This window comes from Lepisma saccharinum, chromosome 26, assembly GCF_977018435.1.
Source record: "Lepisma saccharinum chromosome 26, izLepSacc3.1, whole genome shotgun sequence".
In the NCBI taxonomy this organism is placed as follows: domain Eukaryota; kingdom Metazoa; phylum Arthropoda; class Insecta; order Zygentoma; family Lepismatidae; genus Lepisma; species Lepisma saccharinum.
The window spans coordinates 53,394,784-53,418,588 of NC_139254.1; the positions used below are offsets into that span (position 1 = coordinate 53,394,784).

General features: G+C 38.0%; 1 protein-coding gene across 2 annotated transcripts in view; it reads left to right on the forward strand.

Annotated features, from left to right (window-relative positions):
- The window catches only part of slf (C-type lectin domain-containing protein slf), a 159,544-nt gene extending 147,072 nt beyond the window's left edge, over nucleotides 1-12,472 (forward strand). For both annotated transcript variants that reach the window (XM_083112813.1, XM_083112812.1), the window contains exons 3-4: nucleotides 7,330-7,509; nucleotides 10,801-12,472. In XM_083112813.1, coding sequence (XP_082968939.1) covers nucleotides 7,330-7,509; nucleotides 10,801-11,183 — 563 coding nt within the window. In that variant the 3' untranslated portion in view covers nucleotides 11,184-12,472. The remainder of the gene's footprint in view (nucleotides 1-7,329; nucleotides 7,510-10,800) is intronic.
- Nucleotides 12,473-23,805: the final 11,333 nt, after the last annotated feature.

Below are 23,805 nucleotides of genomic sequence, written 5' to 3' on the forward strand. Positions count from 1 at the left end.
TCCATTAGCCTAACTGTGCATAGAGTGGACTTAAAACAATATTGAAATTCAAATTCAAATCCTCTTCGCAAGAAACAAGAACTAAGAAAATGATTGACCAAAATTGAAGCTAGTAGCCATGAAGCATTTCGTCTTTAATATGTGTTGTAAAGTTCTTGGTATATAATTAGAACACTATCAAATCTATCGTGTTATGACCGTGACCTTTACAGTCATTAAATTGTTGTTATCTGTAGGTATTATACGAGGGTTGCTGGAAAAGTTTCTGCAAACTACCACCAACAGTGGCGCTAGTGTTCCGCTATTATAAAAATCGGAAGAATGGACCTTTTTTTATGTTTAAGTTATCTTTAATTGTTTGTTTAAGCCTATTCGTTTATTTTTCACAGCAGTTTGAAGTAGTAGTTTCGTGTGAGGAATATAAATTTCTCGTGGTCACTTTCGAGCAATGATTTTTTATGATTTCGAATGTAGTTTAACACCGAAACAATGCATCGAGGGACTTCATTTGGCTTTTGGGGATGAAGCACCATCCAATAGGACTGTGTACAATTGGTTTTCCGAATTCCAGTGTGGTCGCACATTTCTCAGTGATGAATTTCGTGAAGGTCGTCCATCCACGTCTGCTGTTGCCAGTAATATTGATGCTGTGCGTGAAATGATTGAGAGAGGTCGGCATCGACATACCGTGAGATTCAGGCATCCTTGAACATTGACATGAAAGCAATACATACGATTTTGCATGGTCATTTGAACGTACGGTAATTTTCAAGCCGTTGGATCCCATACAACTTGACCGAAGCTCAAAAACAGGCTCGTGTAAATTGTTGTAAAGAAATGCTCAAGAAAGTCAACCGAGGAAAGTCAAATTTGGTGTACTACATCGTTACAGGGGATGAAACGTGGATCTATTCATACGAACCCGAAACTAAACAGCAATCCACTGTTTGGGTGTTTCAAAGTGAGCCGAAACCAACAAAAGTTGCTCGTTCGAGGAGTGCTGCCAAGCAAATGATTGCTTGTTTCTTCGGTTATACCGGACATGTGGCAACAATAGCTTTAGAAGAATGAAGGACTGTAAATGATGATTTGTATACAACAATTTGTTTGCCAGAGGTCATCAATGAATTGTGTAAAACAAACCCAAATAGTCGCATTATTCTTCACCACGACAACGCCAGTTCCCACTCAGCACACCAAACTGTTGATTTTTTGTCCATTAAAAATGTCGCATTAATGGCTCATTGTCCGTACTCACCTGATTTATCACCCAATTACTTATTTTTGTTCCCACACATGAAAAATAAGATGCGTGGTGAACGATTTGTGTCGCCTGAAGCAGCTATTGACGCATTCCGAACAGCAGTTTCTAAGGTATCAGCTTCAGAGTGGGAAAGATGCTTTCAAAATGTATCGATCGTAAGGGTGAATACTTTAAAAAAACAATAAAGCCATTCCCAGAATTTCACATGTCTTTTTTCATATTGATTGCAGAAACTTTTCCAGCAGCCCTCGTATTTTAATTTCAATTTAAAATGTTTTGTGTTAACACCGCGCCGAACCTTTGGCCTGTGCCAGAAAAAGCCAATTTCTAAAAATAAAACAATAATCTTTCGAAAAATACTATGGAATTCTAAATTCTGAAATGTTATCTTTGTTTACAATTCCCGCTTAGAGCATTGGAGTGAGTTTTCTTGTAGTGTTTTCGCTGATGTCTGTGACAGAAAATAGGCTTGCGATGCCACGAAAATATCACGAATGATACTTTATTAGTTGCTTTTGTTTTTAAGTTAACTTTATGCACAGAAAGGCTAATCGGGACGGGACCTACAGTTTAAAGTGGGATCCAAACTATTATGTGCCTCCACCGGGTATCGAATCCGGGACTTCTTTCTTACAATGTGACGACGTTAGAAGAGTGGGTGGAAACCTGGTGCTTCAATGGAACGTTTTCAAATGCCACACTGCCAAAACAGCGAAAGCAAACCATGCGACGGTTCACTTCAACACTCTAGAAGCGGTGACTGTGCTGGGGGCCTTAGTTTACTCTTTCGCCTGCTAGAGAACCTGAAAATAGCGATAGGTAAATGCTCATTTAGTATAAATATGAATTTTTTGCATTGGTATGTAGTGGGATATCAAATATGATCCTTCCAAAAAATACCCCCGCCCACTATTTTTTTTGATGGCGTCATTGTCTGGAAAGAATATTAAATAGATGTCATTTTTCATAATTTGAATATCGTAGCAGTTGTTCGAACAGAGATATTTTTTGAAGAAAGTCCTTTATTTTACCCAATAAGAGCTTCAAAAGTTAAAAGAAAACTCAAAACAAGCATACATAAAAATCCATCGCTTAAAAACACATAGGATGTAAGATAAAAAATAATTATTAAAAATCCTTACAATCTCACAGCATTTAAGAGAAAAATTAATGAGAATAATCATGGCCAATTTGCACGGTAATACTCATGGATCCCACTGAGAAACGTCCAATGAAATGCACAAGTATTGTCCACGACTATTTTCTTTAATTTTTCTCTTAAATTCTGTGAGATTGTAAGGATTTTTACGTATGTGGTGCAGAGCTTGTGAACAGTTTATTTGGCGTGTTGGTTTCAAATTTAGACGAGAATAGACATGGTGTTGGACAATTTCCTTACTAATGTTTATGCACTCCACTTTACAGCGCTTATTACTTCAGAACATCATATTTTGATGACGCATTCATGTTCGTTCGTACATTTGTGAATAATTTCTTCACACTTGAGAACACCACTTCTAGGTTTAGTAAACATCTTATTACCATGACGTTACATCTTCAATGAACATTTATTTTCCTTTCTTGTGGGAAAGCACGGACAAGAAAACAATGATAAGGCATAAACTCTAAAAAGTTTTTTCGTGTAATGGCGTGTCCATGATTCAGATGTACAAAGCACTGCATAGATGTCGAGTGCTTGAAGGCACAAGGCTGACGTTTCGACACCTTGATGACCACCTACAAAGATAATCCGTGTGTGGCGCTGCAATCATTACTAAAATCTCTCTTTTGTTTTCCTTGTACATCTTAGAAATTGAAGGAATGCTAGCAAAAAAAAAAGGGTGAATTGAGAAACACATGGAAACTGGGTCTGTACGATAGCTTTACCAATTACGTCTTATCTGCTATAAAAGCCATGCTTATTGCCTCACAGGCCACAGCTTTCTCTGCAATGAACCTTCAGACTGTGCCTGGGAATGAATGAAATAACAGTCACACAACTTCAGCAACGCACAACGACCTATATCAAGTTTGTTTTGTGCATCTAACAAGGGGGGCCTCGTTCCCTCTGGCTAAAGGACACCATCACTGTGACAATCGTTGTTTCGCTATTGGCTGCAGGCTGGCAGTGACGCAAGCGGCGTAATGTTTCAAGCGATGCTATTGTTATCTTCACGTCCTTCAAACAACGCGGCGTGCATGCATATTCATTTAGACAAATGGGACATGTGGAAGGGACTTTGAGATCTTCGCTTGTTTGTCAGTGGCAACGGCCTCGGGTTTTTTCTTCGTCCTCAAAGCTGACTGCTTTCTCCAGAGTATCTTCTGAGTTTTGGCTGCCATTATCATCCATTAATGTACCGAGGTTAATAAGCGTGCACTCTGTTGGAACCGAAGTCATAAGGAACGGGCCTAAATTTTGGTCCTCGGTCCTTGAAAAATAACATATGAATGATTACCATCGAAGGCGCTGTTGTTTTTCTTGAGGTCAATGCCACTTAAACATGCCTATTGTTCATGTTGGGAGTGACATAAGCCAGTTGTCTTTCTCGATCTCTCACATAAGTAAAATAAATATTATGAATAGCAATATTTTATACGCCTATAGGAATTTATTCTTAGAGATGATTCGAAACGGCAAGTGCAGATACTTGCTTCTGAACCAGTGGCGTGCCCAAGGGGGGGGGGGGTGATGGGAGTTATAACCCCCACCCCCCCTGTGGCCCAAAATTCCTAAAAAGAACATGAAAAGTAGGAAAATACGAGTATGACAAAATGAAGGCTAACTACAAAGACAAAGTTTACATAACCTTTCCCTTTCGAAAATTCTGGGCACGCCACTCTTCAGAACCTACGAATATTCTCATCTTCGCCGACCATACAATTAATGAAGCATTCCTCATAGATTTCTTTCTTTAAAATTTTCAACGTCTACTATGAACTTTAAAAACAATTCAATCCAGTGAATTGGATGACGTATCCAGTACTATAGTTTAGTGGCAAAAATCATATCGATTATATTATTCCTACCCTTGTGATTAAAGAAAGATAGACTAAATGCAGCTTGGATTTGTCAATCTATTTTGAGCTACAATGAATTTCCTTACTATTAGACAAAGGTATGAGCCACTTTTTTGTTTCTAAATTTAGCATCCAAGCATTACTAAAAATCTAGCATAAAATAGTATTAATAATCGGCGTTAAACATTTCTTTACTATCTATTCTTGCTCTAAGGACATTTCTATGACGCAAATCTGCATTTAACAGATCTAACTTACCTGTTATGTTTGGAATTTATTTTAGGTTATCATAATTAATTTTGTATACAAATAAGAAAAGAACATTCTAATGAAAAAAATTAGCAGCATAACTACAGTCACCATGTAACATGCTCGTTAAGAACGTTCTGATGTATATCTAAGAAATCGACTATTTTTATTACAAGTTGACAACATGAGCATTACATGGCTCATTAAGAGAGCTTCTAAATTTCCTAAATATGCTAGATATAATTTAGAGAAACTTTCAATCTATAATTTTAAAATGGAATATATTCCATCTAAATGTAATGTACTTTGCTGAGATGATATTACGTCAAGAATGTTCAACAACAAGGAATTTAACACTGAAGAAATTGATGTAGAAGAATGAAAAGGCATTAATTTATCTATGTGGGCTCATCCTTTGTTATCCGCATCAATAGAGGATGAACAAAAAAGGTTTATCAATTGAAAGTTATAATTAATAAAATATCACGAAAAGGAAATGTTGTTAACTATAAGGTTATCAAAGATATCTTGTATTTTGAGACTAAAGCTATACTTAATGTAGTTACCATTTCTATGGTAGAAATTGCCAAATTTACTATTAAAATCCACTTATCGCCGTAGACTTAGGCAACACACATAACGCCTTGGAAGCGAGCATTCCAGGATCTAGGTGTCCCATTTTTCTTGCCGGTGGGTGTACATGACTGTGAAATATGCAAATCACTTCTTTCAAGTACAAAGACATCTGTACGTAATAAATCAATTAATGCCGCATGTCATCCACGAACTTTAATTACGATTGCTATGTGCAAACGGAAATGAATAATCCATCAGGAATAGAATTTCATTGCTTAGGTCTACTATGACAAAATAATCTGGCATTTGGCAAGTAGAATTTAAAAAAAAAATTCTAAAGGAGGAAATTTTCAATAACGGACATAAAACCAATCTTCAGGTGTTGTCAGTGGTTGTAAAACTTGTATTGCAAGGTTGCGGATTCCAGGAATTCGTGTACCATAAAAGAAGCTATAAGATGTGTGTTCTTTGTATTTCGCCGATAATTAGCTGAAAATCTGAACAAGACTCGGAGAGCAATAAAGTTGCAAGTGAAATATAGCTAATTTCGCTGGCTTTTTTAAAGCCCTCTCACGAATCTCCAATTGCAATTCTCGAACCAACCGCCAGGGTCGCTAGTCTACGCGAAATCGAGGAAGATTTACATTGGTATGCCGGAAAGTGGACTATTTTGGTATATTTTTTTCAATGTTCTCTATAGATCTAGTCTAGTCATCATCGCATTATTGTTTCATTACGCCCTGTAAAATACCTAACTGATGATAGGAAAATACACATCGGAGTATAAGACATAATAATGTGAATGATGACATGAAGCCGTAACATCAATTCTCCAAGGTGAATTTCTACATGTAGGTCGTATACAAGATATGCAACGAACACGATTACATGACGTCACGTAGTGGCCTTTAACTTTCTGAAAAATAATATAATTTTAACAATTTTATGCAATGCGATGATTGTACTTGAAATGAATATATTAAACACTATGAATTATACGATATACTATACATATACATACATACATAAAAGGAACTTCCGTTTGGTTTCCTCGACCCTTCAACATTCAAATCTGAATACTTTCTACTTCCTCGTTATGGTTGACCAGAAGTACAAGACGTTAAATAACAACCAAATTAGTAATGACGATCTGTAATTTTAACGCTTTCTAAACATTAATGTTGACAATTCGTAAGTGAATTCATTCAGAACGATCACAAGTCATTCCAGTGAATTCTATATGCGCAAAAGGAACATCCACTAAATTTGGATAATTAGTAAACCAAGTGTGGGGCGTTACCCCCACATCCCCTATACGCCTTCATGGCGTGGTGCTATGCACAGGGGAACCAATTGTTTTATCATTCACTTCCTCATTCGAAATTAATAACGTAACCATTATTTGCTTAGTTACAATAACAATACAATTCTCTACTACGAGAAACATCTAATAAGTAGGCCTACACTTTCACGTTGGAACACATTCGCTGTGTGGGCGATTATTTTAATCGAGAACGCACCTGATCGCACGCTATTCATTCTTGGTTGTCATACACTCATAAAGGGAAAGTGTGTTGTGTCATGGTGAATACATAATTGATCCACGTCCAGTGATTTAATCCGCCGACGAGTGCAAACATTATATGATGCATAAAACTCAATACCTTTGTGTCTTACTGTCATTGTTCCCAATATGTGGAAAGAATCAAATGAGAAAATCCCACGCAATCATATATTAATCTGTGATCATATCGTCATAGATTACACAGATGAAGCTCTACGAGTTGACTCACTACTGCGGACAGAGCCATCTATGGCAATATTGAAAGTTTCAGTTCATGAAGTGAATCTCAAGTAACTGCGAACTCGCTTTTCTAGATATTAGAAAGAAAGTTTATTAAGAAAGTTTCCTTCTTTCTCGATGTAAGTAGTGAAGCTATGTGTTTTCTTCGTAAAAATGAAATCATTGGATCATTTTGTGATTTTATGAGCTAAGCAAGAGTCCAAGAAACCTATATGATTTCACAAGCTGGCAACATTGTGGATGAAGGAACACGAATTAGATAATTGACTTACGTTCACTCTCTCGGCATTTTTTTCCCCCTCTGAAAATTGGTTAACGAGACATTTTCTAAAACTTTGTCGCATGCTTTATTAATTCTTCACATACGCATACACAATTTACAATGGCATTCATGTTTAATTCCGCATAATTGCAGGGCCGAAAGAATTATTCTTCAGAGGACACAACTACTTCTTCAGTGGGAATCAGACGCAGTACAGGAACACTCGAGTTGATTGGTTGGACGCAAGGAACATCTGCAGGGAGTACTGTATGGACCTCGTATCCATGGAAACAGCAGAAGAGAACAATCTGGTCTTCAGGCTTATCCGAGACAGTAAGTAGTAGATTTATATGTATTGTATTGGCGGGACGAGATCAGGATCGAGATAGTCTTTTAAAATTCTATACGGGAACGAGATTTCTGTCCGAGATCTTCGTTTCGTTCCAGACTTTAGTAAATTAGAATGTAAAGTATGTGAAAATTTAGCCTAAACCAAAATTGCTTGACTTTTGACCTTATTCAGATAGGAGCAAATTGAGAATACCGGAAGTATCTTCAATTGCTTTCAAATTCGGCATACTCACTAATTTTGGCCTCGAAATCACGAATCTCCAGTTAAAATTTGGCGGTCACATCTAGAAATTGCAAAATACGTAAGTCGAAAAAGTGGGTCCGTGAACGGAGTAAACACCCTTGATTTATGAAGAAAACAACTATTTTTTGGAATGATTAGCGTTTCAAAACTATGTTTACGATCACCCTTAATTTTAACTATGCTTGCCTAACCTAACCTAACCTAAAATTACCGTGAATGGTTCGTGGGGAAAACATGTTTTCCACCTTTACGCAAGAAGCCATTTTCTCACATGCAAATGAACGCTCCATGCAACGGGTCTCACTTATTGCACAACGCTTGAGCAACGTTGTGTTATGACTACGGTAGCAAGACCGTTGTGCGGAAAGGAAGACGTCTTCGGTTTCCATGTTAGTGTATCGAGAATCTAGCGGTAATTGACAAGCTTATTTTGCAATTTCTAGACGTGACCGTCAATTTTTAATCGCAGATTCGTGATTACGAGGCCAAAATTAGTGAGTATACCGAATTTGAAAGCAATTGGAGATACTTCCGGTATTTTCAATATATACCAAAGAAGTGTTTGTCTGATATGCAAGGTGATCCAGAAGTTTTGGCATATTTCAGCCATTAATAACACAAAATCTGTTGAAGATTGAAACTAGCGGTTTTTTTGCACTGCAATAAGCAAATCAAAAAAGTTGTAGCATTGGCTCCTCGTTTCCCGCAGAATAAGTAGAGAGTAGTCAGGTTGAGTGGCGGCAACTTATATGGGCCTGTGGGACACAAGCCGACCCCATATTTTACCTATTATTATATTTTATTTTAGAAATAATACTTACCCATGCTTAAGAAAACAAATTATTTCATTGTTACATTCCCAAGGAATTCTCACAATTCAATTACTCGCTTATTGCTATGAAAATATTTCATAGAAATTTGTTACCTCTCCAATATTATATCTTTCAGTGTCTAATATTATTTACACTAACAGTGGTCATATTGTTATTAGAAAAGTGATGAAGGATAAGAGCCTATAACCAGGATGAGGATCGATAGGACTAAAAACTCTCAAAATAGGGAGGCAGAAACAGTGGCGGATCCCGAAGTTACAGTTGGGAGGGGCGAATTTCAGTCGGGTCCTTCACCTCACAGACCTTTTCTAACCTACACTTGCACTGTTTTATGTAAACAGTTTATCGTACTGTAAAAAGAAAACAAGCTGACTTCCATGTTCTAGAGATTAGAGTATTGTTTCACAAAAATAGGTGTACAGGGCTGGAATAGATGGTTCATATTGTGTGAAATGAAAATAGTGTAACAAGTGGATTAGGTGTATACTGATTTATTGAACATGCGTATTTTTCGGGAGCGTAAATATTTATTTCTTGAACTTGTTTGGATGGGCAATCAGGGGAATAGAGCTATTCTCATAAGTGGTCTCGGTCCGATTTTGAGGCACATTTCACAGTTTTTAGAATCCAAATTTAAACTGAAGGTCCAGTTGCGATTGACCTATCTGAGGACAAAGTTGATTGAAATCAATCTTTGAAAAATATTCTCGACATTGAACATGGTGATAAAATAACATTTGAGAATTCAAAAACATTAGGCATAATAATACAGAAACCTGCCAGTTGGGAAGGCCTTCGCCCCTAACGCCCTCCCCGGGGATCCGCGCCTGGGCAGAAAGCACCGAAAATACAAAATAGGCAATATGATTGATAAATATCGACAGATTGTTTCGTAATTTTCCCGGGTTAGGCACTCAAAAAGTAGTTATCTGCGATATATGCACTTATGGCTAAAATAGGCAAAAACAGCCACTATAAGAGATAGCCTGAAACGGGTTTTAAACGTAAAACCCTACATCATCAGGCCAAGGGCAAATCTTCAGCCTACATGTGACTGCTAAAAAATTATGAAAAAATCTCAGAGTTCAGCCAAACCAATGTTTTTTCAAAAGTTTGCACCACTCACCAGGTTATCTTACACATGTCAGGAGTAACACATTGATTCTTCGCCTCGATGTTAGGCACTTAATCTTAATGTCGTTTGCTGGTGGAGGGTCCGATATTATCTTGTTCTCTGAGCTTCTTTGTGTTTGAACAAGAGATTCTGACGAAAATCCTTCAAGCTCGTCTCTCGATACAATCCTAATTATTGCATGTAAATATAATTGTGTTTAGAAAGCCAGTCTTCGTAGATGAATAGTCAGTGATCATCAAAGGTTCATTGCGTTTGTTTCCTCGTCTACTTGTGTTTCATGATTCAGTATTCATACTCAAGGTTGCTATTAATTGCAATGTTAAAACCAGTCATGTCAAACTACGAACTTCTTTCTTCAGCGTCTTGTTCCCACACATTCAGCAAATAATAAGTTCCGTTTACAAACGGAAACTTATTTTCCTTACAATACTGAAGATAAATAGCAACTTATCTCTATTTGTACGATGGTAGGTAGTACCTCTTACTCTCCAGTTACTTGACACTAACTGCTATCGAACAGACAAGATTGTTAATGCATTTCCAACTAATGTTGCTCAGATTTAAACGAAAATTAACACTTAAGTTTTTGCACAAAGTCTGGAAAAACGAATTATATCTACGTGTACATGCCCATGTAGGCGTCCGGAAGGAGAGGATAAGGGAAATAAATATCAGCCTTAAAGCTATATATATATATATATATCACGTTTTAATTACAATTTGCATAATTTATTACAAGGAACTGATAATTTTGCAAGCAAGATTGTAACAGGAATGGAATAACTTCAAATTGAAGCAGTTTTTTAAGAGGACAGCACTGTTTTGAAGAGAAATACCTTGTTTATCCCTCCCTGGGAAAATCCTGCAGACATTCGTGTGCATGCTCTTAATCCAGCATTCAAGGCAAGAAACAATTGTTATCTTGAGCGTAGTTGTGCCTTGGGCTACTTCCATGGGTATGCCTTAATTTCAGAGTCCAAAGGAGATGGCAACAGATTAGTCAAGCTTAGCTAGATATATGTAAGGAATCCTTTTAAAAACTCAAATTATTGTTATTACAGATGATGTTCCATACATCTGGACAAGCGGCCGTCTGTGTGACTTCAAGGGATGCGAGAACCGAGCTGACTTGGAACCAAAGAACGTTTACGGATGGTTCTGGTCTGGCCCGCGAAACAAGATGGCACCAACGAACCAGACACCGCAAGGTTGGGGATACAACCCTTGGAGCCAGACTGGACACAAGAAACAGCGTCAACCAGATAACGCCGAATTCGACATCAACGGAACTGTGGAATCCTGCATGAGTGTATTGAACAACGTCTACAACGACGGAATCGCTTGGCACGATGTAGCATGCTACCACGAAAAACCTTTCATTTGCGAAGACAGTGAAGAACTTCTAAATTATGTCGCTGCTACTAATCCAGGCGTCCGTCTTTAAGCTAAGACGTATTATGATTATACTTTCATAAACCCTCCGATATTTTTTTTTAAATGCAAGCAAACACCTTCCCTCAAAAAGCTTCGTATGGGCAACGTATAATATCTAATCCACCAAAGTATTTAAAACCCTCGCATGAAAGCAGTGGCGCTAACGTCGCTAGTTGAAGAGGCATATTTTGCGAAGTTTCAGAAACCTTTTTGCTAGTGTAGGCGTGGAAACTTTTAACTTATCGTGTCACACAATGACTAAACCGTGTATGACACTCATGGTATCAATATTTGGAAATTTTAATGAACCAAATATATGAGTGATGAGCTTTAATTTCGTGCAAGGGCAAAACAGTTTATCGATCTTTCTTGTCATGACTGGGGTTGGACTAAGATATCGCAAGTTTTATGTTGAATTGTCCTTATAGATATTATACGCTGTGCATGAGAAACATCGAATGTTTGACGTAGACTGTGCATTATATGAAAGTTGCTATTATTGTTCTCAATTTGCAACACTACTTAGTATACAGACCGATAGAGATGGTGTACTTTCGGATTTATTCTCCTAAAAGTGTAAGCTCTCTCGAATTGTAAGAAAAAGAAAATGAAGACTGCGTCGTCATCAACAGCAGGTGGACATTTCTATCGACAGTTTTGACTTACGTTCCAGTTCCATCATTATGCTAGCTTCGAGAATACGCTTTACATGTATCCTCCATAAAAAAAATGTTGGGCTTGACTAAATTAGCATAATAATTATGTATAAATATGTAGTGTGCAGAACTGCGTTATTCATTCATTAGCTATTGAACAAGATGTTATTTGTCCTTTAGATAATTCTAGATTGCTTCTTCTTTTTAATTCATCTTCTTGTCCAGAATCAATTGACAGAAACATTTTTTAAAAAATAATATAGACTATACCTAAGTTTAAATAAGCGTTAATTTACTATTTTACAAAACTCACTGCATTAGATGTTTATGTTATAAATTAGCACTATCGATGTAAAAGTTAAAGGAAGCATTTTTAAAAAGCAATATTCTTAATATCACGATATTCATGTGAATTTTTCAATATACAACAAAAATTCCCGCTTCGAAGACACTTTGTCATTTTGTCAAATTATAAACTCTACAACAGAGATTTCCATGGTTTGCTTGAAATTAAATGTGAATTCCCTGGAAAATATTTCATTTGATTTTTTCCTGTAATACTCTGTTATTCTGTGTCTTATTTATTATAATTGTGTGATGCATTTTATTACATATTTTCTACAGTAATAAACAATTGTAAATATTTTTGTTATTTTCTTTAATTAATTATTGTCTGTTTCTGCTGGTACGTACCATACATCTAATACAAAATGGCCTTCCAACATCTCTAATAACATGGTCTTCCCGATGGCGTCGTCGCCTTGTAATTTCACAGTTATAATTTAATTTTAATCACAATATTTTTTCTTAATTTTATTAAGGGATTGATAATTACACGCAAGACTGGTACAAATCGTTGTAAGGCAGGTAAGATGAAGTTCCGAGTGCACATTGGTTTGGTTCGATTTGAGTTTTAAGTTCACTTCATGCACAGAAGGTCAATCGGGATTGGACATACAGCTTAAAGTGCGATCCGAACCACTATGTGCCTCCACCAGGTATCGAACCCGGCACCCCTTGATTACAATACGACGACGTTACCATTACGCCATCGGGGAGCCAGTGCAAATTACACCGTGCTATGAAGGTACTGTACATATTGTACATATGGGGATAAGAAGTTGGATTTCACACATTCTCGATCTTGGAACATTTTTGGAGATGATGAATTCAGCAACACGCCCCGCCGTCTTTACCCCCAGGTATCCATTTCTATGAGGTTGGTTGAATCTGTTTTATGCAGGGACAAGGCCGGGAAAATTCTGACCTTAGAAATATGTCCTTTGTGAGTGTCCCTTCATCAATTTCAACATATCATCCTCATCTTCAAGATTATCCGAGAGTGACAGAAAATCGACGTAAAATAAACCAAATCACTCAATCAAACGGGGGCAAGAGGAGGCAGTTGCCCCTCCCATTTATAATTTATTATTAACTATATTATTATTACATGACCAGGTAAAAAGATTGTAAGAATAGAGATATAACAGCATATATTCATTATCTAGCTTGTCAAGATCACTAACATTTGTATCCGACCAAAGAAATCAATGTGAAAAAAATTGAAATGGATATATATATATATATATATACAAGATAACCAAAAATGTTCTTGCCGTTTTTGACGTCCCATTAATCATGCGCTCACAGAGAGGAAACGAAATGATGCACTTGCCTGCCAAGCGATCGGGAGTTAGTCTGGCCATCGACTGTCAGTAATGCAGGCACATTGCGCACACACAGCAGTCATAGCTCGTCCAGTGTCGAAGAGAAATGGAGGTATCGAAGCAGCTTGTTCGCGTGTGTTTGTTGTATGACTTTAAAGTGGGTCTGTGAGATGCCGCATTTGCCAGGCGTTTGGGGAGAATGCCGTGAACGAACGCACTGCCAGGCATTGGTTCCAGAAATTCCGTTCGGGAGATGTGAGCCTTTCGGATGAACCTCGCAGTGGACGACCACATGTGTTGGATGACGAAGCCCTGAAAGCAGCCATCGAGGAGGACAGTGGTCTAACGAGTGATAAACTTGCAGAAAGGTTCCATGTTTCCGCTGAAACAGTCGGACTGCGCCTGCATGGGATAGGGAAGTCATACAGGTTAAGCAAGTGGGTACGCCACACATTGTCGGCAGCCAACAAGGAACAACGAGTGACAGCCTGTTTGTCCTTGCTCACTTGGCACCTGAACACACCCATATTTGATCGCTTGCTCACTGGTGACGAAAAGAGGGTCTTCAATGATACTCCCAAGCGTACCAGACATTGGTTGCCGCCACGTGACCCTGTTCCTCACACCTCAAGACCACCTCTGCACCCACGAAAGGTTATGCTCTCTGTATGGTGGAATTGTCGGCAAGTGGTGCAGTACGAGCTCCTTCCACCTGGTCAGACCATCACTGCTGACCTCTACTCTCAGCAGCTGCAAAGGGTGCACCGTGCATTGCGGCAGAAGGAGCCGGCATTGGTGAATCGCAAGGGTGTGCTGCTCCTGCACGACAATGCCAAGCCACGTGTGGCAAAGAGAACCCGGGAGACCCTTCAGCAACTTGGCTGGGAGACACTGTGCCATCCACCATATTTACCGGACCTTGCACCAACGGATTACCACCTGTTTCATTCCCTCGACAACCACCTCCGTGGGATATCCTTCGCAAATGAGGGAGACCTGCGGAACGCACTCACGGACTTCTTTGCATCCAAGCCCGCCGAGTTTTTATCACCAAGGTATTGTGCAGCTGCAGGAACGTTGGCAAAAGGTGTTGGATGCTGATTGAGATTACTTTGAAACCTAAAGGTAAGTACCGTCCACTGTATTGCTCTTTGTTTATCTCTAGAATGGCAAGAACTTTTTTGGTTACCTTGTATATATGAATCGGTGAGACCAAGAAGGGAAAGATTACACTCGACCTTACTTTCGGGAAATACAAAAAAAAACTTTCATAGCAACCAAAACTAAAAGCCGGATGAAGAAACGTACAATTACAAACTTATTCATCGTAACCATAGTAACAATATTCTATAAGTGGTTTGTTTTTAAAAACTTTATTTTAGCTCTGGAATGTATTCAAAGTATTCAGCCCTTTTTGTTCAAACAGTGAAATCTTTCCCTTCTTGGTCTCACCGGTTCATATATATATAATTTTTCCGAAGGGCTATTAGATCCAGCTCATGAAAAGTAAAGTCCCTGATCATAATGTTTATGCGTATTATTATTATTAGTAGTTGTACGCTTAGATTTTCCTAGGCCCTGTTAACGCAAAGCTGTATATTCACAATCTAATCCTCATCTTTATATAAGTTCTCCGGGAAGAAATCAACTGCATATTAAAAAATAAGGAACAAGTATTTTGATTATTTAATTTTGGACTTGGCCTGTCTTTCGTGGGGGATTCGAACACCCTGGTTCGAGGATTCGTAGCATCGAAACGGGCGGCGCCAGAAATTTTCGACTGGGTGGGCAGAAGCTCCATATTGATAAATTAGGGTAAAAAAAAAAAAGGTAAAGTGTTCCCCTGTGCATAGCACCACGCCATGAAGGCGTATAGGGGGTGTGGGGGTAACGCCCCACACTTTCTTGATCCGGTCGTGAGTGGGGGTGATGTGATCAGCATCACGCCCCTGACCAGCAGTATAAATGTAAGACCATATTTAGTATGTAAGACGTATGTATCTCCTTCTCTCTTACACTCCCGATTTTCCTCTTACTTCTTTTTCCTTTCCCTTTCTTGTTTTCCTCTTTATTATTTTCTTATGTATTCTCGCATCTTGTTCCATTTCCTTTGTCTCTGATGGACACAATCATTTCAAGGAAGTGTTTACCCATGCGCAACCATACGTTCTAACCACATTCTTCCATGCATGTTAATACAGTAAAATAAATGTGAATTAGGTTTAAGCTTGTGTTGCAAATACAAGGCACATACTTCATTTTATGTATTCGGCGACAATGGTAGAAAGTGCGATGGTAGACAATCGTGAAGTTTCTCGTAACTTAAATGCATGTTCCTGAGCATAGTATTTTCATCGTACGAGTTTTTGACTGAAAGAGTTTTCTTACTCCTTGGGGGTCACTTTTCTTAGCATTCAAGGTTTATACAACTGACAAATCTATCTGAATGTTTGTAGTAGCGGCGATTGGGTGCCAACATTTGAGGGGCAAGGACAACGTTTTCTTGGTAGCATAAAGAGGCCATAGTGCGGGGGCAAAATGTGGCGAGGGAACTGCATTCCCCACTTCCCGCTCCTCCTAATCGCCGCCACTGAATGTTTGGATTAAAATGAACGTCTTATTAGGAATGATTTAAAACACGCACGGAAAACCAATGATTTGTTCATTGTCCATGAAGTATTTCTAGGCTAATGAAAGGCTACTTTGACAAAATATCACTCATAAGTAATAAACAAGTAAGATTGAAAAATCTGTTCAGAATTGACGAGATTATTACCTAAGTTGCTATTCCTTTACTGAACAGTCATGTTACTAATGCGGGAGAAACAATACACGTATGGTTACATGAACATATTTTTTGAGGTAACAATATTATTTACGACACAAGGTATTCATCGAAGTTGATCACCGTGCCACTAATAATTCATCTATTTTTCATAGATGTCTTGGGTTGTATGTCATGACCATTTCGAACACACTAGAATGTCAACCTCTATCCTGTGCAGCATACCTTGGAAACTTTATTCTTTCAGGGCAACGAGTCCCTTGCGCCTGGAACCACTGTCAAAGTAATAATTTATGAGGGTTTGTATTTTGAGGGTCAGCATGTGTTTGTTTTAGCCCCTTCGTTACTTTCATCTAATCACAATTGAACCTTATCGTCGTCATTATCAAAATTAGCAGAAAAATGACTTAAAATGAAACAAATCAACCAGAACTTACTCTTCGTATACGTATGTGGAGGCCCGGAGCTGCAGTCCTCAAGTTCATCCTAAATTTTGATCTAATTTTGATCATACCCTGCATAATTTTGAGCCTCCTAAGCCTACTAGCGGCTTTTAATCATGGATGTATTCATTTGATCACAGTTTTTGTTTCAGTAGCCCTTGTAATTACTTTCAATTTTTAATGACAAAATTGGCTTTCTATGGGTTGATAATATATGAACACTTCAGCATAGATAATATTCACAAGTAAAATATACATGTTATGAACACCAGAATACACTAATTTATTGAATCATTCATATATCCCCAAGTATATGTACTTATTGAATTTGATTGGGTGGGCAATGGGTTGGGCACAGGAATTTTTGGGTGGGCGCTTGCCCACCCGTGCCCACCCCTGTCGCCGTCCCTGCATCGAAACATAGGTGCCGCCAGTATATGAGATTTGGGGGTGCTATGTTCACGCAGAATTCTGGCAGCCAATAATTCACGGAATTTCAAGTAACTCCCGCTGAGTAGCCATCCTGGTATTGTGCAGCAAATTATACACACGTAATACATTCTTCATATCACAATTAAACAAGTATAGTATTAGAATAACTTGTTGATAACTTTGAAAATGATGTACAGAAATACAATTTGATTAGAAAATTAATATTTGGTTGTTATATATCAATTAACATTTCTTACGGTTCTCTTGAAATTTTGTTTTCAACTATTGTATCTAATCAGTATTTTTCATGAATTTTGAACCAGTTTTTTGGTCAAATTTTTTTTTAGCCTAATTTAAGATTTACACAACCTATTTTAATAGGGTTTTCAGAGCCTATATAGGAACCTAAAAGCACACCTTTTAGAACTTAAAATCCGAGGTCTAATTATTAACCAACGAACAAAATATGTTTCAAGAAACATAAAATAGAATTCTTCCACAGCTGCCTTCCGTAATAATCTTTCCATGCAACCAAAGAATAAAACAAAGTTTTTAAATAATAGGCTATTAGGCCTACTGGATACTGAGGCATGCTGCCAGCGAGAAACAAATCTGACACCCTCCCGGATGCAAAAGTGTATGTTTTACGAAGCGAAGAAACGTAACAAAACCACCACGTATGGAAGGCAAACCTGCATTTAGTTTATATCGCATATTTACAGAGCCGTGCCTCCTGAAGTTATAAAAATCCCAACTTAATTGATTCTTTTAGACATGCTATAGTTGAAAAAAATATGTTTAGATGCACCAAAAGTGCATCATTATCAGATTACGTGTTATTGGAATCAACATATTTGTGTAAATTGGGTGCCTCCCCGATGGCGTAGTAATAACTTCGAGGTCTTGTAATGAACGGTCCTCGCGTTCGATACCCAATGGAGTCACAAAGTGGATCGGATCGCACTTTAAACTGTAGGTCGGTTCGTGATTTAGCCTATTTGTGAATCAAGTGGACTTAAAAAAAATATATATATCAACCTTAAGAATATTCGAATCCACTAATTCACCCGCAGGTAAGTCAAATTTCACGTATCCCTCTTCATCCTCGTTCATAGACTTCCTGCAATACCTTGTGAATGTGTGTTGCATCCCACCAGGTGCGAGAAATGTGCAGAGTTATTCTTTTCCTGTACTGCGTTATTTCTTTTCATAACAGTAAGGCTAAATTCTCGTTTTATCTGAACTTTTAAAAAATGTGCAAAATAATCCCACTCTGTCTCAGAAAACCTCTTCCTACAATCAAATGGCGGAAACAAATCTCAAGACTCAACAATTATAAATTTTTGCTTAAATTTCCTATCATTTATACAAACAGTAGCACATATCACGTTCTTTGGTGCAACACTGTCAACAGCTAATGTTACTTTCCTCGTCCTAATCAATTTACTTCCAACCAGTGACGGCGCCAGGGAAATGTGACTGGGGGGGGGGGGCGGAAGGCTGGCAACAAAATATTTTAAGGGGGCAGTCACATTAAAACGCCCGAAAACACTACACATATATACATATATAATAATACTTATAATAATAATTATTATTATTATTATTATTATAATTATATTCATGTATGGTGTTTTGTGTTTGTCTTTTATTTAGAGTGGACGTTTACTGCCTAAATTTACTTCTTGATTACGAGTTTATCTCCACATGATTCGTTTTAATAAAAACATTAATTCTTTTTTATTGGTAAGTTGCGTTGTCTCTAGTGGCCTATTTTAGTATTGGAAGACATTCATAATTTTATAATTCATCGTCTTTCTTGAGATGAAACTACTGATATAAATATTTAAGTTATAAGATAATAATATAAATGACGAAAAAATGCTTCGAAGAGTTTAATTTTCTTGGAAAATAAACGTTACGTTGGAAGAAATGAATCTTCTTAAGTATTAGAAACAATGTGAGGCACTTAGTGAAGTGCAATTCTCCCGCAGGAGAATTCTGCTCTATGTGCTTTGGAGAACTCATTGCCCACCCTTACGTCCAGGACTTGACATTTCTTCTCAATGACAAGAACAGCCAAATGAGGCAGTTTGCATCCAGCATCCTGTTTCGAGCAAGCCTTTTCAAAGATTTTAAGGACAACCATCTTCATAATGCTGAAGAGTTTTGGTCAAAATTTGTGTTTCACCTTTCAGGGAAATGTTATCACAGGATAAAAAATCATAATTCAAGAAATATTCTGACCCTGGGATTACTTACAAATACTCTACCATTCCAAAGTATGTCTGTGCTATCCAATTACATGCACTTATGGAGTTCGTGGGAAGAAGTTCTTCGATTTTGATATGTACGAGAAAGAACGAACCTGCATCTAATGATTGAAGAGTGGCAAATCCTAATAAGCGTTCTTTTACCTACCCGCGATATGTTTTGAATCGAATTTTAAGTGTAATTTGCATTTAAGGTTCACGTTCAATACATTTCCAAATAATACCCCGGGCCTCCCGATGGTGCAGTGGTAGCGTGGTCGCCTTGTAATCAAGGGGTCCCGGGATCGATACCCGGTGGAGCCACATAGTGGTTCGGATCCCACTTTAAGCTGTAGGTCCAGTCCCAATTAGCCTTACTGTGCATAAAGTGGACTTAAACACCAAATAAATCAATCAATCAAATAATATCCCCTCATTAGCTTCAAGAGTATCGAAGAAATTCCCTTTGTTAAGGTTTCCTCAGACTCATCATCTCTAAATTCAAGTCCCTGAATAGTAAGAAACCGCGATGAATCAACAACAACTGACATTTAGTGTTGGTTTTTCTTCGATCACCTTTGGTCCCAGGTTCGATACCCAGGGGAGGCACTTTAAACTGTAGGCCCAGTCCCGATTAGCCTTACTGTGCATAAAGTGGACTTAAAACACCAAATCAACCAACCAACCAAATCTTGAATCAACTTTGAATGTCTTTTAATAATTAGCGTTGTCACTAACGACCACGATTAGAATAATTTGCCCGTACTACAGATGATGTCTTGTGGTCCTGAAAATATTCGTGATGTTTTAAAACCATCCACATTCAACACTTTTCCCAGTTCTTAAGACTGGTTAAAACTTAGGTTAATCTCGGCTATTACAGGACATAAATGAATGAGAAATCACCTATGCCCAGGTCGGCGCTCGAATCTTGAAAGAAAGTCACACACACATAGCTATATACGTATATACTAAAACAAATCAATATTTGTTAATCAAGTTGGTATTATAAGCAGGAAAGTGATATCATGCAGAATACACCACTTTGAAAAGGTGAAAATCGTCATACTCCTATAAATGAACTCTCTTATTATTCGATATTTCATTAACTTCAGTTGGGGGGCCGGAGGGGGGCGAAGTGTCTGACATGGCTCGTCCCCCTGCTCCCCTCTGGCGTCGTTACTGCTTCCAACCCTCTAATAACTTCGCTGCAGATAGCCTCACCTTCGAAATGGAAGCTTGTGTGTCGACGAATAATACAAAGAACTTGTGTTCACTGTCCCTCTTTCATTCAAAGTCTGCCGTTTTCCTTTTCAGTTTTTCCTGCAAAACGTCGTCAGCAAGCAAACCAAATTACAGAATTTTTATTGCCCTCCCTTGCATCAACCTTCATTCCTACTTCAGGCCTGGATTTATGGCAGTTACCCGCTATTGCAGGTCAACCTCGCCCATATGTTTGGTGATTTCCCCCTGAAGCAACGGTGTCCATTGTTCAAAGCGAAACCTCTGTCAGTGGGGAACTGCCAAAAATAGTCTCGGAATACACCCTGGCCATAAACAGGCTCCCGCCACCCTGACATTGCTGTCAGCTTCCCTCTGAAATTTGATAAAACTACTTTGTGAAATTTCTTTTAAAGGCTAAATTCGCAGAATTAAAATAACAGCTGCACATTCCTTCATCTGATTTACAGAAAGGCTAATCGGGACTGGACCCACAGTTTAAAGTGGGATTCAAATCACTATGTGCCTTCACCGGGTATCAAACCCGGGACCCCTTGATTACAAGGCGACGACGCTAACACTGCACCATCGGGGAGTACTCTCGTAGAACAACGTTTCCTTCTACGGCGAATATACAGAACTCTGCGCTCTTCTTTATTTGAAATCTATTCTATATCAGACTCGGTATATTGTTATTACAATCCAAGGAATAGTATTCTCCTTAAATAATAAATAAATAAATAAATAAAAAGCATTGGAAATAATCTTCAAACGGACGTAAAGAAATCGAATCCAACCACCTGTAGATTGCCTGAGGGAAACAACAAGAATTTTCTGAACAAAGACATTTCCGAAATTTCCATAACATTCTAATAATTTCGCAACCCGTGCAAATAATCATGTGGTAAAATCTTGTCATGGTTCCCTGTAAACACTAAAATCACCAAATTAGTTCTTTCCAAATTTCCCGTATTTTCTCCTCCTCTTTAGCTCTCAGCTGTTCGGAGTGGGATAATGCAAGATTATTTGGCCCTAATCATCTCCTTCTCTCAGTCTTGCTTATATCTTGGACTCCTTAATAACTTTCCCAACAACTCCTTATCAATTTGTACTGCCATGTTTCCTACAATGTTTTTCCTACATCCTAATAACTTCACTTCTGTACACCCTTTGATGTAAAAATTAAATAATAATAATAATAAACCCTATTCGTCGGTCCGTTTATCTTTCCAACCTATAAAGCTGAGACTATTTTTACAAGATAAATCTGGGACTCAGACACTCCACGATGTTTTGTTCCCTCCTTCCACCTTCTCTACCTGCCCTTTTCTTGATGTTATTCAGAATTGTATTAGTATCTGGAGTACTATCGTAACATAAAGTTATTAACCTGGAATAAATTGAAAAAAATGGGGAGTAACGTTGTGATTCGAAAGAGTATAGAAAATAAGTTTAGGTATTCAATTCATTCATTACTCTCTCTAGAATAGTCTTGTTTTGACTTAATACACGCTTATCAACTTTTCTAATTGAAATACTTTATTCCAAGCAAACAAGCATTTGCAACTGATCAAATATTTTGCTTTTATTTTTTCGAGACATTCGAGACGAGACGAGACTTTTCAAAAGCCGTCTCGTCCCGTCACGTGTCTCGTCTCGAAAACGAGACGAGAAAGGCATTCCGTCTCGTCCCGTCTCGAATTTCAAAAGGCTTGTCCCGTCCCGTGAGCAACACTAGAAGGAAGGATTATATTTGGATAACATTTGAATAACGGTAAATACTATTTGTAATAATATGCATAAAGTATTACCTTTACTTTTCGTCAACTTTATCTAACATCCTTTTTTGATATTCAATAAATATTCAATTGTTTATCTATTTGACATTAAATTCCTTGCATATTTTGAAATACTATATCTGGGTGATTTGATGTGGAATCAGCGTATTCATATGGACATTTTTGTTCCTTGTGAAAATAATCTTTGAACTGTCATTATTCACCTCCTGAAGTTTGTTCCTATTGTACACTCACCTCAATTAATACTCCGGCAGTTTGTTTCTATATATCCTACACAGTGGCGTGCCCAAGGGGGGGTTGATGGGGGTTATAACACCCCCCTTTTGGTCCAGTATTCCTAAAAAAAAAGAACATCAAAGGTAGGAAAAGATGGCAAAATGAGAGCTGACTACCATAAAAAGTGTACTTAACCCCTCCCTTTCGAAAATCCTGGGCACGCCACTGATCCTACAACATATTTGCAGAAGATACAATTCAATCTACAGGTTTATCAATACACGCTGTATAAAACGCACTTTTTTACTAACTTCGTTGACCCTGTACAGAATCTGCCTGTATAAATAAAAGTATTTTTAAAAGCGTAACTTGGAGGGGAAGGGGGGCACTCGCACTTTTTGAGTCTCTTCCCACAAACTTAAGCCCCAAGTTTGATTTCCCCCCCTCAAAATTAGGAACAGTTTGTTTTGTCCCCCTCGAAATTAGACCGTTTGATTCTACCCCATTAAAATTAGGCCCAGTTTGATTCTGCTCCATTAAAATTAGTCCCAAGTTTAATTCTAGATTCTACCCCCTAAAAATTAGGCCCAAGTTTTATTCTTCCCCCTCAAAATTAGGTCCAGTTTTAATTCTTCCCCCTCAAAAGTATACTCAAGTTAATTTTACCCCCTCAAAATTAGGCCCAGTTTGATTCTTCCAAATCAAAATTATACCCAAGTTAATTCTGCCCCCTCAAAATTATACCCAAGTTAATTCTGCCCCCTCAAAAGTAGGCTGAAGTTTAATTCTGCCCCTCAAAATTAGGCCCAAGTTTAATTATTTCTCCTCAAATTTAGGCCCAGTTTGATTCAGCCTCCCAAGTTACGCCCATGTCTTCAGCCCCCTTCTGCGTACGCCAGCGACTATTTCTCTCTCACACACACACAAAACCTGACGAGACGTAATAGTTGGTGCAAATAGATCAATTTGTTTGAAACTTCCTGAATTGTCTTGACATGTAAATTTGGTAAATATAATCTAAATTTTCATTTACCTGCATGCGAGAGAGTAATATATTTCACGCTGCAGCTGCCATCTGTTCGTCACTGCAAGAGTTAGAATGTAAAGATTTGATAGCTATCGTTTACTTCTGCCATCTATGAGCAGTGTTACTAATTCTTT